Source organism: Bombina bombina, chromosome 8, assembly GCF_027579735.1.
Source record: "Bombina bombina isolate aBomBom1 chromosome 8, aBomBom1.pri, whole genome shotgun sequence".
Classification (NCBI taxonomy): Eukaryota; Metazoa; Chordata; class Amphibia; order Anura; family Bombinatoridae; genus Bombina; species Bombina bombina.
This window is the reverse complement of record NC_069506.1, coordinates 162,737,961-162,758,742: the sequence shown is the minus strand read 5'-3', so window position 1 is coordinate 162,758,742 and position 20,782 is coordinate 162,737,961. Positions and strand designations below refer to the sequence as shown.

At 35.8% G+C, this 20,782-nt stretch overlaps 1 protein-coding gene across 1 annotated transcript in view; it reads right to left on the bottom strand.

Moving 5' to 3' along the window:
- Positions 1–20,782, bottom strand: part of GRIN2D (glutamate ionotropic receptor NMDA type subunit 2D) — a 666,498-nt gene that overhangs the window by 41,183 nt on the left and 604,533 nt on the right. The window contains 1 exon segment of the mRNA XM_053690671.1: positions 4,803–5,035. Within this exon segment, the coding sequence (XP_053546646.1) occupies positions 4,803–5,035 (233 nt within the window).

Genomic DNA, 20,782 nt, shown 5'->3' with positions numbered 1-20,782 from the left:
TCATCCTGTACTATATTGAAAACACATTATTAACATATTATTTGATGCATTTTTAAAAAATATACACTAATTTCAAATCTGATGACTACAAGACACTCCAAAAAAGTTGGGACAGTTGACTGTTTACCACTGCATAACATCACCTTTTCTTTTAATAACACTTATTAAGCATTTGGGCACTGAAGACACCAGTTGGTTAAGTTTAGCAAGCTGAATTTTCCCCCATTCATCCATTATGCATGCCTTCAGCTGCACAACTGTAAGAGGCCTTTGTTGCCTTATTTTGTGCTTCATAAAGTGCCAGACATTCTCAATCAGAGACAGGTCAGGACTGCAGGCAGGCCATGCTAACACCCGCACTCTCTACTTATGCAACCATGCGCTTGTAATCCGGGCAGAATGTGGTTTGGGGTTGTCCTGCTGGAAAATGCAGGTACGTCCCTGAAAAAGACGACGTCTGGATGGCAGCATATGTTGCTTCAAAATGTATACATATCTTTCTGCATTAATGGTGCCCTAACAGATGTTCAAGTTACCTATACAATGGCCACTGACACACCAACATACCATGACATACGCTGGCTTTTGGACCCGACACTGATAACAGCTTGGATGGTCCTTTTCTTCTTTGACTCAGAGAACAGGACGGCTGATTTTTTCAAAAAACTATATGAAATGTTGACTCGTTGAACCACAAAACACGATTCCACTGTGCTACTGTCCATCTCAGATAAGACCAAGCCCAGAGAAGTTGGCGGTGCTTCTGGACAGTGTTGATGTAAGGCTTCTGCTTTGCATAGTAAAGCCTTTACTTGCATCTGTGGATGCAGCGACAAATGGTGTTGACTGACAAAGGTTTACCAAAGAATTCCCGAGTCCATGTCAGGATATCTATTTATATATTTACGCACCAAGAATTGACCGGATTACTTAAATCTTTTAATTATATTGTGCACTGTAGAAGGTAAAATGCCCAAAATCCTACCGATTTGTCTTTGGGAAATGTTGTTGGATTATTTGCTGACGCATCTGTTGGCAGATTGGCGACCCTCGACCCATTCTTGCCCTTGAAGGACTAGGCCTTTTTTGGAGGCTCCTTATATACTGTGATTACATGATTGCCTTACCTGTTTCACATCACCTTCTTATTTCAACTTGTCACATCGCTATTGGTCCTAAATTGCTCCTGTCCACACTTTTTTGGAAAGTGTTGCAGTCAACAGATTTGAAATCAGTGTATATTTTCAAAAATACATTAAATTCACAAAGTAAAACATCCAATAATGTGTTAATAATGTGTTTTCAATATAGTATAGGGTGAACTGAATTTTCAAATGAGTGCATTGGAGCCCTTTGCCGTTAAGTATATGAAAATTTGTAAAAGCATATTAATGCAATATTCATATCTAATAAAGGCTTTAAATATGTATTGTTCTATGTATTTGTAAATAGATATTCCTATAAATATTTTTATATATCTATACCTATACCTATATATATACATACATATAGGTATTGATATATTTGTTATCAAAATATTATATATATATATATATATATATATATATATATGTATTTATTTATTAATAAATAAATAAAACATATTCTGTTATGTAAAGAACATTGGAATATGAAATATTCATATTTTCATGCCTGGTTAGCGTAAATGAGAATATGCAATCAGGTTTGCGCGAGAGTGGACTGGCAGGGTTTTTGTCTCTATTGACTTCTATGGGGGAATGAGTAAATGCACACGCGATATTCTAACTTCAGATTTTTGCTTTTGTTGGGTTACTGCAAGAGTGAAAACAGTTTACTTTCAACTCATATTATGAGTGCAATCCGACCAATGCAAAAATCTTAATTCTAGCGAAATAAACCATCAAGCGGGAGTGTTAATTTGCACTCCACTCTTAATCTGGCCCATAGTAAGAAAGAATTTGGACAGCAAAACTGTAGCTTTTACGACTGAATATCATGAAAAATATAATGATGTTGTAAGAAAGCTAAAGAAAAATTATTATTAAGGAGAAACAATTACAATATGTCTAATAATTGGTAAGTAAAAAAAGGCAACTTCAGATGTAGTAGAGATTGTAAAAATTGTGGAATCCTAAAATTTGACTAAACTTATTGGGGCTTATTTATTAAAGGTCTTGCGGACCTGATCCGACAGTGCGTATCAGGTCCGCAAGACCTCGCTGAATGCGGAGAGCAATACACTCTCCGCATTTAACATTGCACCAGCAGCTCACAAGAGCTGCTGGTGCAATGCCGCCCCCTGCTGACTCGCGGTAAATCAGCCGCCAGCAGGGAGGTGTCAATCAAACAATCGGGTTGATTTCCGGCGATTCCTGTCCGCCTCATCAGAGCAGACAGACAGGGTAATGGAGCAGCGGTCTAAAGACCGCTGCTTCATAACTGCTGTTTCTGGCGAGTCTGAAAACTCGCCAGAAACACAGACCCACAAGCTCCATTCGGAGCTTGATAAATGGGCCCCTATATGTAACGTACTGAGTTTTAAGCAGTTTGCCAACAACAAGTTATGCAATTTATTTATTGCAAAGCAGACGTTGTCATTGCCAGTATGTAGAACAAACTACATGAGAGGTCAGTACTAGAATATGAGAACACATTAGGAATATAAAATACTATGATACAGATTCTGGTGTCACAAGATGCTTTTATACCATTCACTTCACCAATATTACTGATGTTTTTATACAAACTAATGATGTAGCACTAGGGAAGGAAATAAGCACACAAAAAAAACTGAACACAAATTATTTACTGCATTCTCAAATAGTGAACTAGATCCCTTTTTGGAATTAATCTAGAATGGAATATTAGCTACTTTACAGATTACCAAAATATGTGCATACATATGTAAATATGCATTTATATTCCATATTTTAGACTGTAAATTAATTGAATTGAAATATCATTAAATACAGACTAGAGTATATGGGGTCAATTTATCAAGCTCTGTATGAGCTGAAACAGAAGGTTCGCCGGAAACAGAAGTTATGAAGGAGCGGTCTAAAGACCGCTGCTCCATAACCTATCCGCCTGCTATGATGCGGCGGACAGAAATCAACCCGATCAAATTTGATCAGGTTGATTGACACCCCCTGCTAGCGACCAATTGGGGGCAGTATTGCGTATGCTGTCTGCATTTATCAATGTGCAGCGGACCTGATACTCTACATGGTATCATGTCCGTTCGCACTATAATAAATTGACCCCTATGTGTTCTCATGCAGTCCACTCTGGGTAGAAGCTGAAATCAGTTGAGTGTAATTGTGATTTACAATAGAATGATTACATCATCCTCAGAGCTCTGGTTAACTGTTTTGCTAATAAAAAAGTGTCACCAAACACATAAAAAATACATTACAAAGTATGGTTACACTCAAAACAACACTATTAAATAAATATTTAAAAAAAAATATTGCACAAAAAAGTTATAAGTTCTCAAAGATATGAGATCTCAACATAGAGATACTCATTTCTAAATATGTATATGTTAATAAAAATATTTTTTTCTTCTATATAAAGAACATAAGAAGACTTTGGGTTAGTCTAGAGCAGTGGGTTTTTTTCAGTGTGCCCCATAGAAATCTATAGGAGAAGACGTTAACGCAGTCGCCATATCTGTAGTCCTGTAGTTATAACTTGTGCACTAACTTTTTACTTTCAACTTGTAATAAGCATGCTGATGTGGCCACAATACATTTTTACTATGAGCACAGTTAGCACGCAAGTGGAAAAATTTTGCGCACCACTTGTAATCTGTTCCTATGTTGGTTCATTCATTGTTTTTTAATCAATGTTTTTAACAACATTCCAATATCCAGAAATCGGTTAACTTAGATTTTCCTATATATAAGGAATGGAGGCAATGAAAATTAGTCTAAGATTAAGCATCACTAGGGGCATGAAAAGCATCAGACCCTTACATTTATTGTTCCTTTCTATGTTTGTAGATATTTTAATGAATTTTCAATAAATATTGATTATTTACTTACGCCACATTTCTCAGAGTATGATTATTACCTTATACCTAATAGGAAAGATTGTTCCACTCTTGGTGAACCTTGTGGATTGCCCTTTAAAGGATCAATATGTAAGATTCCAAGTCTAGGTTTATGCGTTAAAGGGACAGTCAAGTCCAAAAAATTTTCATGATTTAAATAGGGCATGCAATTTTAAACAACTTCCCAATTTACTTTTATCGCCAATTTTGCTTTGTTCTCTTGGTATTCTTAGTTGAAAGCTAAACCTAGGAGGTTCATATGCTAATTTCTTAGACCTTGAAGACTGCCTCTGATCTGAATGCATTTTGACCACTAGAGGGCATTAGTTCACATGTTTCATATAGATAATATTGAGCTCATGCACATAAAGTAACCTAGGAGTGAGCACTGATTGGCTAAACTGCATGTCTGTCAAAAGAACTGAAATAAGGGGGCAGTCAGCAGAAGCTTAGATACAACGTGTATTATTATAACTATGTTGGTTATGCAAAACTGGGGAATGGGTAATAAAAGGATAATCTTTCTTTTTAAACAACAAAAATTCTGGTGTTGACTGTCCCTTTAACATAAAAATGTAATACCAGTTATTATATTAGATTGTATTTATTTATACAAATTTATTAGCCCTTCTCTCCATATTTTTACTACAAACATCAAATAAATGGAAATTTGTAGAAAATGTTTAACTAATATTATAGCTTATAAATGATATATTATAGCAAAGTTATTATAATATAATGATGCAAACTCTGGAGTTATAGTTACCCTGCTAAATGCTAGTAGGAAGTCGAGCTTTCCAGAATGTCTCATACAGTGACGTAGTTTCCAGTAAATGAGGTGCTCCCATGCAAATACCAGCAAACTTAAACCCATAGCGACAAGAAGCATATAGAATACGCCCGCCATGTTGTCAATATCCAGCTTGCTGCTCATCACTTCAATCTTGTCATTGTGGCAAATTCCTGATAACCAAAGTCTTTCCAGCATCTCAATCTCATCTATAAACACAAAGGGAAAATATTTAGGGCAGTGATAAATGAAAAGTGAAATATATCTAGAAAACTCAAGCCACCGCTGACTTGCACCATTCTTATAATTCTTAGCAGTAATTATCAATACAAATGTTAAATATAATTAGGTTCAGAAATATGCTGATTTGAATAGGGTCAAAACAAAACATAATTTATGAAAACATTAGGTAGAGTAAATATCCATATTTTGGAGCATACATTATAAAGATGAAAAAAGATGACCAATTTCAAACAGATTTTTTTTTATTTTAACAAAACAGCATCATCATTTATATTAATTCAGTAAGTAATGTCATGTTAAATACAACATTTTAAAAAAGGGCTATCCAGATTGTATAATTGAAGAAACTCTTTACATTATCATTGGTCTCTAGAAGGGTAGTATTAAACTTTCATTTAACACCATAATTCACAAACAAACGGCTAGATTATGAGTTGTGCGATAAGGTAAAAAAGCAGCGTTAAGAGGTCCTAGCGCTGCTTTTTTACGCTCGCTGCTATTACGAGTCTTGCAGGTATAGGTGTACCGCACACTTCTTTGGCCTTACCACAAAACGACACGTAAACTTCGTAAAGTCTTTTTTCTATGGGACTTCAATAGCGCCGGTCTGTCCTGGGAGGCCAAAAAGTGAACGGTATACCCTACCCTGTCAAGAGTCCTAACGCATTTAAAAGTCAGTAGTTATGAGTTTTATGGTACAACGCCGTAACATAAAACTCATAACTAAAGTGCTAAAAAGTACACTAACACCCATAAACTACCTATTAACCCCTAAACCGAGGCCCTCCCGCATCACAAACACTAAAATTAATTTTTTAACCCCTAATCTGCCTCTCCGGACACCGCCGCCACCTACATTATATTTATGAACCTCTAATCTGCTGCCTCCAACATCGCCGCCACCTACATTATATTTATTAACCCCTAATCTGCCGCCCCCAATGTCGCCGCAACATACCTACATTTGTTAACCCCTAATCTGCTGCCCCAACGTCGCTGCCACTATAATAAACATATTAACCCCTAAACCGCCGCACTCCTGCCTTGCAAACATTAGTGAAATATTATTTACCCCTAATCTGCTGTCCCTAACATCGCCACCACCTACCTACACTTATTAACCCTTAATCTGCCGCCCCCAACGTCGCCGCCACAATACTAAATTTATTAACCCCTAAACCTAAGTCTAACCCTAACACCCCCTAACAAATATAATTACAATAAATCTAAATAAAATTACTGACATTGAGTGCCCCCTATTTTCTACCAATAGTCATGATGGTGTATTCCTGACCCCAATTATGCTCTAGATCACATTCAGATTGTAAATTTAACAACTGGAATTCAAGGAACAGTCTGCACCAGAATTTTTATTATTTAAAAAGATAGATAATCCCTCTAGTACCTATTCCTCAGTTTTGCATAAGCAACACAGTTATATTAATATACTTTTTACCTCTGTGGTTATCTTGTATCTAAGCCTCTGCAAACTACCCCCTTATTTCAGTTCTTTTGACAGACTTGCATTTTAGCCAATCAGTGCTGACTCCTAGGTAACTCCATATGTATCAGCACAATGTTATCTATATCACACCCATGAAATAGTGCCCTTTAGTGGAGAAAAACTGTCAAAATGCATTCAGATAAGAGGCGGCCTTCAAGGTCTAAGAAATTAGCATATGAGCCTACCTAGGTTTAGCTTTCAACTAAGAATACCAAGAGAACAAATCAAAATTGGTGATAAAAGTAAATTGGAAAGTTGTTTAAAATTACATGCCCTATCCGAATCATGAATGTTTATTTTGGACTAGACTGTCCCATTAAAATTAAAAAAATATTTATATATTTTATTTTTTATTGAGTTTGTTTTGTTAATAACAGTTGTTAACAAGACTCAAATATGTTTTATTGCCCACACAGAAGAACAGAATTTACACATGCCAAGAATATTTTTGCTTCAATAAATGTTAAGTCAAAGCAATTTAAATTTCAAATTAACTAATACTGCAGTATCAGCTGTGTACTTGCTAATTGTAAACTGCTAATAAGGACAATTGATTTTGCTTTACTAGTAGAGAGGGATTTATACATGACAAGTATACTTTGATTTATTCAGCACAGAAACTTACATTAAAAAATGAAATACTGTTTGAAATGCCCTCTTTTCAATAAAACAAAGAAAAAACTTGACTACAAACCCCTAAGGTTTACAGCTGAAGTGCTTCCTAGGCTAAATCTCTTATTTTTTCATAGGGAATTAATCTTAAAAGGACTTTGTACTGTTATTTGTATCTCCACTTGAATGTATTTACAATTAACTATTTTTTGTGCTGGGGTTAATATGTTGTTTATAAATACCTTTATTGTTTAATTTTTAAATAGCTGTTGAAGGTTAAAGCCACCATCTATACTGGAAATATGAACTTATTCTCCATCAGGGGCAGAACAAATAGGGGTGCAGCCGGTGCAGTGGCCCTGGGGCCCAAGTGAAGGGGGACCCATCAAGATGCAAGCTGAGACATTTTCTGCTTTATATTTCAGGCATTTTTTAAAACTAATTTTTCCTCAAAGCGCAAATGTGAAATGAAGGGAGCAGGGTGCCCCCCTCCAACCACCAGTGGAGGAATCAGGGCTGGCTGCAGCTCACAAGTCTGCTTAGATCCCTTAATTGAGCTCTGTTTTTGTCCGACCTGCAGTCCACACTGCACACTGGGGAAAACCAGAGCTTAATTAGGGGCTTAAATAGATTTGTTTCGTTTGTATTTAGGTACTTGTCTTATTTTAGCCCACACAAGCCTAGGAGATTTCCCAGTGAGCTGCTGGGGTTGGCAAGTCATATTTTTGCCGATGATGTCACAGCAAAATGATGTCACAGCATCCGCATATGATCCTAAAGCATGTGTGGAATGCTCTGACATCTGTTTGCTCATGTACACATCACTTGGTAGGAAATTTCAGCAATTAAGAAAAATGTTCACCATGTCTGTATCATCTGGTAGCAAATTTCGACAGAGAAGAAACTGTCTCAGGGCATTTGCACAAGCTGAAAGCGTATGCGCCGCCACTCACCTTGCACATCACACTTACAAAGCAGGAGAGCCTGTACAGTCACACTATTATATATATATCCAGCAAATTGCACTCTCACAAACTCAATTCCTCAGTACCAAGGTGTAGCAACAACAAATATAATCCAATATATAGACAAATGCACTCTATGGGTTTAAATAATTGTGATTTATTGCGTGTAAACGTTTTCAGAGCCTTCACCCCTTCCTCAGAGGTCTGAGAAAGGGGTGAAGGCCTCAAAACATTTACATGCAATAAATCACAATTATTTAAACCCAGAGAGTACATTTGCCCATATATTGGATTTTATATATATATGGATTTTTTATATATATATATATACTTTCATGAATCAGGTATAGAGTGATAAATACTTAATTCTTAAGATATCCTTTAATGAAGAAATAGCAATGCACATGGGTGAGCCATTCACATGAGGCATACATGTGCAGCCACCAATCAGCAGCTACTGAGACTTTCTAGATATGCTTTTCAGCAAAAGATATCAAGAGAATGAAGCCAATTAGATAATAGAAGTAAATTAGAAAGATGTTTAAAATTGCATGTTATTTCTAAATCATGAAATAAAAAATGTGGGTTTCATGTCCCAAAACTGGTGATATGCTTTTATGGAAAGGCAGGGTGTCGTGGGGGTGAACAGAGGGCACCAGGGCCCTCTGTTTATTAGGTCGGCCACTGTTCTCCATACAAAAGTTATGTAAACAAGAGGCAGCAAGCCTTACTCGGGGGTGACAGTGAGAGGTAATACAATTATCAGTTTCAATTTCTTTTTACTAAGTATTAACCATTGTTCATAATAATTGTATGATTAAGGGTTTTGTACCCGAAACGTCACTCTGTTTAACCCAGACATGATGGAATAAAGATTGTTATCTGCTATAAGGTGCTGCCGTTTGTGGATTTGTGACTGTCAAGGGATTATAGCACCCTTGTACTGGCCTGCATCTGACAGTAGTGCTGTGCTATTGAGTGAGTTTAATATCATTGTTCATAATAAGAGAGGAAAGGAGGCCTTACTATAAAGAGGGATGGATAAGATTTTGCTAGTTTGCATGGTCAGTCCATGTATTTGTGCATGTTCTTGAGAACAATACACAGGGACTAAAATCAGCAAAAAAACAAAACAAAAAAACAACAAAACAAAACCAAAAACCTTGCTCTGCTGACCTGCCATTTAAATCAGTTTACATCTAGGAGTTAAGTTTTTTAAGCTGTTATAAGATAGGGATGGGTGAATGTGTTTATATTCGAATTCAACTGTTAGAACGAATGTTATTGTAGAAATTCGATTTACATAATAGAATGTTGAAAATAACGAATATTCTGAAAAATTCGATTTTGGAATGTTATTTACAGTTTTCGAATGTCACATTCGAATTCGAATGTCCCTTTCGAATTTGAATATTACATTTATAAAGCACAGTATTAGACTAGAAATACTATTTCGAATTCGAATGTCACATTCAAATCAAATATCACATTTGAATCGAATATCACATTCGAATCGAATATCACATTAATTAAACACAGTTGTAAACTAGAAATACTATTTCTAATTCGAATGTCACATTCAAATTCGAATATTACATTTAAAAAACACAGTATTAGACTAGAAATATTATTTCAAATTCGAATGTGACATTCGAATTCGAATGTGGCATTCAAATTCAAATATTACATTTAAAACACAGTATTAGACTAGAAATACTATTTCAAATTCGAATGTGACATTGTAATGTAGAATTCGAATTCGTAGACTAGAAACAATATTTCGAATTCAAATGTCACATTCGAATCGAATATCACATTCGAATCGAATATCACATTCAAATTTGAATGTTACATTTATAAAGCACAGTATTAGACTAGAAATACTATATCACATTCGAGTCGAATATCACATTTATTAAACACAGTTGTAAACTAGAAATATTATTTCTAATTCGAATGTCACATTTGTATTCGAATATTACATTTAAAAAACACAGTATTAGACTAGAAATATTATTTCGAAATTTGAATGTGACAGTCGAATTCGAATGTGACATTCGAATTCGAATGTGACATTCGAATTTGAATATTACATTTAAAACACAGTATTAGACTAGAAATACTATTTCAAATTCAAATGTGACATTGGAATGTAGCATTCGAATTCGAATATTACATTTATTAAACACAGTTGTAGACTAGAAATACTATTTCGAATTTGAATGTCACATTCAAATTCGAATATTACATTTTGAAATTGAATGAATACATAGCAAAACATTCTATTATTCCAACGAAAATTCAAAAATAGAACGTTAGAATGTTATATAAACATTTGAAATTAGTTTTAAATTTCGAATTTTTAGAAACATTCGCCCATCCTTATTATAAGACTCATACGTGTGTTATTTTATTGCATCTGTTTATATAACTAGACTTCTTTGGAATGGCATATATATAATAGGTTTAGAGATTATAGTTATTGTGTATTTTTCTGTGTATGTGTCTCTGTGTGTTTGTGCTTATATATCTGTCTGTCTGTGTGTCTGTATGTATTTCTGCCTGTGAATATTTGTGTATGTGTGTGTTTGTGCATGTATATATGTCTGTCTGTATGTCTCATGTATTTGTGTATGTCTGTGTGTGTGTTTTATGTTTTTATATCTGTCTGTGTGTATTTGTGTCTGAATTTGTGTATGTGTCTCTTCTCATATTTGTGTATGTGTACATTGTTGTGAGTGTGTATATGTATCTATTTATATCTGCTTGAGTGTTTTTGTGCATGTGTATCTGTCTGTGTGTTTGTTTCATTGTGTGTACGCATTTTTGTACATGTATCTCTCTGTATTTGTATGTGTGTGTTTATGTGTGTATCTGTGTGTATTTGTGTATGTTTATCTGTGTGTGTGTGTGTGTGTGTGCGTGAATGTGTATGTGTTTATGTTTATCTGTGTATGTGCGTTTGTGTGTATGTTTATCCGTTTGTATGTGCGTGTGAGTGTGTATATGTGTATTTGTGTATGTGCATTCCTCTGCATTTGTATGTGTGCATCTTGTGCATATTAACCAATTTTTCATTTAGCAAGGAGCAATTATTTAACATTTTAAGATTTTTATTTTATTTATTAAAACAGATTCTTAATTAAGAAAACAAATACAGTTCATCGCAATTAAAATATATTTATAGTATTATAGTGTTAAACATGAGTGATGGTGCTAAATTAGTTATTTTTACAGAGAAACATTATCATTCAGATGCTGTCACTATGTTTTTACTTTACTTTTGGGCTTTACAAAACCTCAGAGCTGTTAATTAGAAGTACTTACTGTCAGGTTACTGTGCATATGTAGCCTCACGCTGATTGACTGTGATGCATGGTAAACTAACTTTAAAGTGTAATATCAAAAGTGCCGATTAAGGATAGTTCTTAAAATTTTAAAATTGTTAAAAAGTGTTTACTAAAAAGTGTTTACTACATGGAACATGATTACTTCCCTAAGGCTAAATTTACTAGTAGGGTTCACGGTAAATGCATTAAACGCTAATAAAACTATAGTGAGATAAATATGACTAGATCTTAAGCTGGTTTTTGGTGATACCTTCAAAATAATATTTTATTTTACATAAAATAGTTTTTTAGAATTCAACAAAATTTTCTGTTTAGGCTTAGGCAAAACATTTTTTTTTCCGCAAATACGGCAGTGAGAACTGAGAGAATTCTCATTTAGGAAAATCAAAAAGTGTAAATAGAAACATGGAACCATTTAGTGATTTGATGTTTTTAAGCAAATCTGTAAAGAGGAAGCTGTAATTAATAGATTAACACAAGTGTGAGTTAATTTATGCAAATGCATATCTGCAAGCCATCAGTCTCTGGCTAAAAAAATAAAGGGAAACTAAACCCATTTTTTTCTTTCTTTCATCATTCAGATAGAGCATGCAATTTTAAGCAACTTTTTAATTTACTCCTATTATCAATTTTTCTTTGTTCTCTTGCTATTTTTATTTGAAAAAGCTGTAATATAAGCTTATGAGCCAGCCCATTTTTTATTCAGCACCTGGGTAGCACTTGCTTATTGGTGGGTAAATTGATATTTATCCAAGCAGTGCATATTGGGAGTCTACACTGGACAAAGTGTTTGTCTTTATATTTATCTTGTGCCTATACAGGTGAAACTCAAAAAATTAGAATATCGTGCAAAAGTTAATTTATTTCACTAATGCAACTTAAAAGGTGAAACTAATATATGAGATAGACTCATTACATGCAAAGCAAGATAGTCCAAGCTGTGATTTGTCATAATTGTGATGATTATGGCTTACAGCTCATGAAAACCCCAAATCCACAATCTCAGAAAATTAGAATATTGTGAAAAGGTGCAAAATTCTAGGCTCAAAGTGTCCCACTCTAATCAGCTAATTAAGCCATAACACCTGCAAAGGGGTCCTGAGCCTTTAAATGGTCTCTCAGTCTGGTTCAGTAGGAATCACAATCATGGGAAAGACTGCTGACCTGACAGTTGTGCAGAAAACCATCATTGTATGGGATGTGGACAAGCGCCTACTCTGTTCCCTATAGGCTTGAGGGGGGTGATACCTAGTAACCACCAATAGAAATCAGCTAAAATGTACGGGGACCCCCAAGCGCCTACCAACCGGAGGCAGAGGGATAAAAATGGGTGTGGCAGTATGTACAATAAAACCTGATTTATTGCCTATACATATAAAAGCTTAATACATACATTTTATACAATACATGGATCCATGGAAAATTACAATAAAAATTACAATAAAAATACAAATACAATAAAAACCAATGAAAGGTATAATAAAACAGATGTTTAGAATAAAAACAATGGTAAGTGCAATGGGTAATGTTGTCCTCCTAAGTGAGAAGTCCAGTGGAATTCAGTGATATACAACAATGTGAACAAATGGTGTAAAAATATAAAAAATATATGAAAATACAAAATTTATAAAAATGCAAAATTTCAAAATAAATAAAAATGCAAAATTCCAAAATAAAATGTCAATCAATCCTACACACGGTGTGAAAAAATGGTGAAAAAATGTAGATTCAGAAAATAAGTGAATAAGTCAAACTATAGTCACCCAGATCCTGTGGGATCAAAATAGTGGTTGTAAGTATCCAAAAGTGTTGTGGTGTGGTGAAGATGTGAAGATGGAGGAAATGCTGGGCCCACCGAAAGTGAACCAAATTTTCAGACAGAGAAATTATGTCCACCTAAAAATCAAAAACAAATATGGTGCAGATACCTTCAAATAAGTTTTACCTAAATGAAATGGAGCTTACCAATATCAGTCAACGCGTTTCGGCCTTGCTCTAGGCCTTTATCAAGACTGATTTGTTTGGGGGTTATGCACCCTTATAAAGGGTGTTATGACCAATAGTAGTCTGAGGAATTTTGCTCCAAAAATAGGCTCCGCCCACTTCCGGTGTCACATGGGTGTGGGCAGTGTTTCTAATATATTCCTATTCAGATGTCTGATGGGTATGGGCAATCATTTTATAAATTGTAATCGTAAAAGAATATTCAAAGAAATTGCTTCTGTTGTATAGATAGGTATAATGTATCTATAAGAAATAGTGTGTTTAGAAGTAATGTTTAAAATATGTTATCAAGTTGATACTATAGCTTCAGGAGCATAGTATCACTTCCGGTGGTGGCAGACTATGATGTCATATCCTGTTTGTAAGATCTCTAAGTCGTAATCCAGTATCTGCTAGCTGGATCAATGTGCTACTTAAGGCAGATTTTTGTGATAACTGCAGTGAATATAGCGTATAAAGTCCAAAACCATAATTTAAAATAATAGTTTAAAAATTAAAATCACTTCCGATTAGCTGTGTCATTGTTTACATATCATGAGGTGTCTTAGTAACTTCCGGTTGCGGCAGAACATAATACTCTTTCCAGTAAAAAGCATAATGTTCTTTCCGGTAGACACCATTGTCTGGAGCTTAGGATGAACCTTATGTCTATCAGTGAGGGAGAATTAATCATTTATGATCATTTATGAATATATTAGAATAACAGCGTATCCGGAATAGTCTTAAGGAGAGTCACTTCCGGTTTGCGGCAGTGTAATGGAGGACAACATTACCCATTGCACTTACCATTGTTTTTATTCTAAACATCTGTTTTATTATACCTTTCATTGGTTTTTATTGTATTTGTATTTTTATTGTAATTTTTATTGTAATTTTCCATGGATCCATGTATTGTATAAAATGTATGTATTAAGCTTTTATATGTATAGGCAATAAATCAGGTTTTATTGTACATACTGCCACACCCATTTTTATCCCTCTGCATCCGGTTGGTATGCGCTTGGGGGTCCCCGTACAATTTAGCTGATTTCTATTGGTGGTTACTAGGTATCACCCCCCTCAAGCCTATAGGGAACAGAGTAGGCGCTTGTCCACATCCCATACATCTGTAACTTTACACCTAGTAGGTCATAGCTGCCACTCCCACAACTTATCTCTCCCAAAATGGAGAGTTTAGCTAGTCTCAGACAAGAGATCTCTATAGATGTACACAATAACACTAGAGAGAATCTAACCTTAGAAGATGAGGATACCCTAGATATCCAATCTATATTTAAAGACCTGGAAAAATTGTTGATTTCAGAAGTCAAATTTAAGGCCGAAATTTTGTTCCTTAAAAAATGTTTAGAATTGGACATTATACCTAAGGGACTCATTACCCATAAGGAGTGTGCATTCCCTCTCTCAGACTCTATCTCTGAAAAATGGAGATTGGTCTTAATAAATACATCAAGACAATTGATGAAATTGATTATTGAATATAGAGAGTCTTTCGCTTCAGAGATGGACTGTGAGATTAGGGTAAATGAAGAAATTCTACTAAACCTAGAGGGTCTAGGTCAAGAATCGAAAGATATCTCTGAGAAAAAAGAGAACTTAGTCAAAAAGATAAAAAAGGTGAGAGAGGACACAATTCAGAAAAAAACTAGAAAATGACTTAGAGAAGTGGAGAATAAAGAAAGCACAGATATAAAGGTAACAGATCAGAGAAGACCAGACACTATGAGAGAGAATGATACAATACAAACTGACACCATAGGGAACATTTCTAAATCTACACCTAGGTGTCATGATCCAGTATATAACCAAGAACATAGTGCATATTCGAACAGACAAGTACCATACAAAAGAAAAGCTTATGATCCACATAGTGCCCCTAGAGATCATTATAGACATCAATACGACCATGATAGACCATTACCATATGATAAAAGAGGCCAGTGGACAAGAACGGATTATAATTATAATTATAATCGTACAAGACGTCCCGATGACAGGGAATATGACACTAATTCAAATGTAAGATGGAGAGATGGATATTCCCCAGAGAGGAGAAAAGGTTTCCGGCAAAATAGGAGGAACCAAGCCCAGGGATGGGGACCGATGTACTCAAACAGACGGAGAAACTATTATGACTAGCCGAGAAGGGACTACTATGACCAACCAAGAAGATATTACTACAATGAGGAAAGTTCCTATCATGATAGACGAGGAGGCTACGAGAAACCTTATGAATATAACAGAAATAATTCCTACTCAGATGATCAAAGGAGAAGATATGAGACTGACCACAACTATGACAACAGGGACACATATAGAACCCCTGTATGGAAAGGGGGATCGCAGAGAGCTACTGACAAACAACATGAAGGATCCCCAATAAATATGAAGACAAATACAAGAGATGAGACAAACAACCAGCAATGCATGAGAAAGATGGAAATAAGAACAGACCACACGAAACATATTGAAGCTGGAGAAAAATCTCCTCCCCCTTTTTTAGGGGTAGATCACAACCATTACAAAGAGAGACCCCCGAGACCACGATTGACCGTGGAATGGGAGGAACCAACATCCTCACGCACAGGAAGAAGACCCATAGAGGATGTAGAGGAGGGGCGAAAATAAATAAAATACAGAAGAAAACCAGTCCTACCTCAACTGATACAGGAAGTCAGAAGAGCGCTAATGGTATCTTCAATTTAAGCAGTCATATACTGACAAAAGATGAGATGACTATTTTACAATTTGGGCTGTCTTTTGCCCCCACAAGGAGCCTTGATAAATTCCAAACTTTTATTAATGTAAAAGAATTTATCAGGAGGCTTACGCTTAAGAGGTTCTTTTCCAAAACACAAATGGAGAGATCGATCTGGGCACCAAGGAAACAAACCCAACTAGGAGAAGGAGATCCGTATTTACATACTGGACTCAAACCCAAGTCAGTATTTTATCCGACCAGCAGCAAAGGAACAGTAATAGAAACCTTTGAAACCATTGTATGCAAAGAAATAAAGGATTTGAAACCAAAGCAATTGAAGATCAAGAAGCATTATCTTACTGACCAACAGATCAGAACCATTACAGATTTGGAGAAAAACCACAATATAATCATAAAGCCAGCCGATAAAGGGGGAGGCATCGTCATCCTCAACAAGAGCGACTATAAGAAAGAAAATGAAAGGATCCTAGGTGACCAGAGCACCTATAAGAGACTACCAACTAACCCAGTAGAATTGTACAAAAGAGAACTAGTGAATATGCTGAATGGAGCAAAAGAAATGTAACATGTCTCAGCCTAATGTCACTATCCCTTTAAGACTTCCTTCTCTGACTGCTGCATTTGGGCAGTATTCACATTCAGCTTGCTTGCCTGCCTTGATTAATCATTCATGCACCTGATTACCTCAGCCTCTTTTTAAGCCTTCTCAGGTCTAATGTGCTTTGCATTAACATTGAAGTTGTGATCCTGAACAACAGAGGTCTGTGACTGTTTCCTGTATGAATTTACCAACTATTTCAACCTACAGCATTTTCTATTCCAATGCCTAAAATCATCAAATCGCAAGTATCCAAATAATTCCATTTTCTGTTTCCTGGACACTGCTACTTAACAAACTCAGAACTTTATTATAAATCAAGCATACTTTTTGTTATAATCACTCTCTAATTACAACAGCATCTTACTCAGAACTTTATAGCTATTTATCTGCTACAAGTTGTCATTGCTGAAATATCCTGCTGCAAATATGTTAACATATTCTGAACTCTGCATCTATGTGTTCAATTAAAAGCTTTCATGTGATTCTCCAATATATGTTCAAACAGTAATTGATGCCTTAAACTAACTTTCACCTGTGCTGCTCTGCTAATTACTGACAAACAGCTCTTTATAATATTATATACTGTGAACCTGCAACAAACCAAGTTTGCATCTATATGCACAAACAGTAATTAATGCCTAAACTTGCAGCTTGTCTAAGTACCTGTGCAGCTGTGCTTAAACTCTGACATACAGCTTTATATAATATTATGTACTGTGAACCTGCAACAAACCTTAGTTTGCATCTAAGTGTCAATCTTTTACTAGATTACTCTGAAGCCTGAACATTCCACATTGCTATATTTTTTCTCTCATTGAATCCTGCAGTTACTTCTATTAACTAACTATAAGTCACAGTGAAGTCAGAATATATTGTATACAAATGTTGCACTCTCCATTTATTCTACAATAACTTCTAGCAACTATGAATCACAGAATATCATCTATCCACGTCCAGGATACTCTTCCCCGGGTCAGGGGTCGGTGTCTTCAAATCCCTACCACTGCCCCGAGGGTCTGTGTCCTGAGCGAATGTACACCGGATCATGACAGAATGTTAATGCCTAAAAAAGGGATCCGCAGTGGTAGTGGATGCACCGACCCTCAAAGGAAAATAAAAAATTACAACATAACTCAGACCCAAGCAATCCCTAAAGGAAAAACAGAAGATTTTCATACTTTTCAAAATTTAAAGACACAGTACTCCTATTCTAGACTGTCCTCTACTCATGTGCGTGGTTACCATTTTGGTGAAACTGATCCTGAATCTGACTATGAAAATGAAGAGGATTTAACCATAGCTTCAGCAGAAAAAATTCAGATCTTTAAAGATTTAAAGAGACAGAACCACTTTTCTAAAATGTCATCTGTTCCTCATGTTCGTGATTACCATTTTGGTGAAACTGATTCTGAGTCTGACTATGTAACTGAAGAGGATGCATTCATAGATTCAGCAGAAAAAATTCAGCCCTTTATAGATTTAAAGAGACAGGACTACTGTTCCAGAAAACCATCTACTCCTCCTGTTTGTAATTCCTATCCTGGTGATACTGATTCTGAGTCTGAATATGTCAACATGGAGGATGACTTCACAGATCCAGCTGAACTGGCATTAGACTGGTATGAGCGCAACTTTAATTCGCCACAAACTCAGACAAAACCTCAACCTATTGGCTATAACGACATCCTTGGTTGTTATATTTACAATATGGAAGATACAGACAGCTCCCATCATGAAACCTCTCATGGAAATACTGATCTTCCTATTTCTGATATTACCATGGATTCGTTGGATTGGACAGATTCAGAGCTGCAAGAAAAGACATCTGGTTTACAGACTGCTGTTTGGAGAAAAGGTCCCCTCAACTACTATGCTGATTTATCACATCAGAATTATGCATCCAGTGATGAAGAGGATTTCTGTTCTCAACCTTACTACAAGCCACAATGGCAGCAACCTAAGAAGCCTCATACTGGGAAGAAATCTAAGCTCTCTAAGAAAAAGAAGAAGAAGAAGAAGAAAATCCTTCTGCCCACAGAAAATCAGAAGTGCAAAGAGGAAACTCAGCCTGATTCCCCAGTTTTAGTTTCTGTTGTACCAGACTCTCTCTTGCCTCCTGACACTGTCAACACCAAGCTGGATGATGTCTATAGTCACTATCAGTCTGTTCTTAAAGCATCTAATGGTATCTCTTCTCAGACTCTACAACTACAAAAACTGTTTCCAACTATTGATTTCTTGCATCCCTCTCATGCTGCCTCAATACCTGTAAACCCTGTGCTAGAAACAAAAGATAATTCTGTTCCAGATATGCAACCTTTCAGTTTACCAGAGATAATCCCTGGAGAATTTAGCTCTGATATTCAAACTCAAATAAGCATGCCTGCTTAACTCCAGATAACTTCTCAGTCAGAATCTTGTGTCACAATTCCTCCGCATCTACCTGAGTGTGGCATATTTCAGTACACTTCACCTTCTCAAAATTCTTCTGTTACTGCATCTAAGAAATTGTTTCCCTTGGGAGATACTTTGCATCAACCTACATTTTCTACTACATCAGTCTCCTGTACAGGAATTCCTGATACTGAATCCTGTGAGGACAACACGATGACTACAAAAAAAGTTGACTTCAAGTTTTGCTCTCATCATTGTCAAGATCTTTTGATACCTGAATTACATGGCCTTTACTTCGTCATTCAACTTTTTCAAGAGATTTCCAACCCTCCTTTCTTGATTTCCGATTGGACTCACTACCTCCATACACCTACTACCGGTACTCCATGTCATTTTTGTTCTCTCTCCTTTTGGATTGTGTTGGGCGCCCGGAGGTCGCCTTTGAGGAGGGCGATCTGTAACATATCTCAGCCTAATGTCACTATCCCTTTAAGACTTCCTTCTCTGACTGCTGCATTTGGGCAGTATTCACATTCAGCTTGCTTGCCTGCCTTGATTAATCATTCATGCACCTGATTACCTCAGCCTCTTTTTAAGCCTTCTCAGGTCTAATGTGCTTTGCATTAACATTGAAGTTGTGATCCTGAACAACAGAGGTCTGTGACTGTTTCCTGTATGAATTTACCAACTATTTCAACCTACAGCATTTTCTATTCCAATGCCTAAAATCATCAAATCGCAAATATCCAAATAATTCCATTTTCTGTTTCCTGGACACTGCTACTTAACAAACTCAGAACTTTATTATAAATCAAGCATACTTTTGGTTATCATCACTCTCTAATTACAACAGCATCTTACTCAGAACTTTATTACTATTTCTCTGCTACAAGTTGTCATTGCTGAAATATCCTGCTGCAAATATGTTAACATATTCTGAACTCTGCATCTATGTGTTCAATTAAAAGCTTTCATGTGATTCTCCAATATATGTTCAAACAGTAATTGATGCCTTAAACTAACTTTCACCTGTGCTGCTCTGCTAATTACTGACATACAGCTCTTTATAATATTATATACTGTGAACCTGCAACAAACCATGTTTGCATCTATATGCACAAACAGTAATTAATGCCTAAACTTGCAGCTTGTCTAAGTACCTGTGCAGCTGTGCTTAAACTCTGACATACAGCTTTATATAATATTATGTACTTTGAACCTGCAACAAACCTTAGTTTGCATCTAAGTGTCAATCTTTTACTAGATTACTCTGAAGCCTGAACATTCCACATTGCTATATTTTTTCTCTCATTGAATCCTGCAGTTACTTCTATTAACTAACTATAAGTCACAGTGAAGTCAGAATATATTGTATACAAATGTTGCACTCTCCATTTATTCTACAATAACTTCTAGCAACTATGAATCACAGAATATCATCTATCCACGTCCAGGATACTCTTCCCCGGGTCAGGGGTCGGTGTCTTCAAATCCCTACCAATGCCCCGAGGGTCTGTGTCCTGAGCGAATGTACACCGGATCATGACAAGAAATAGGAATT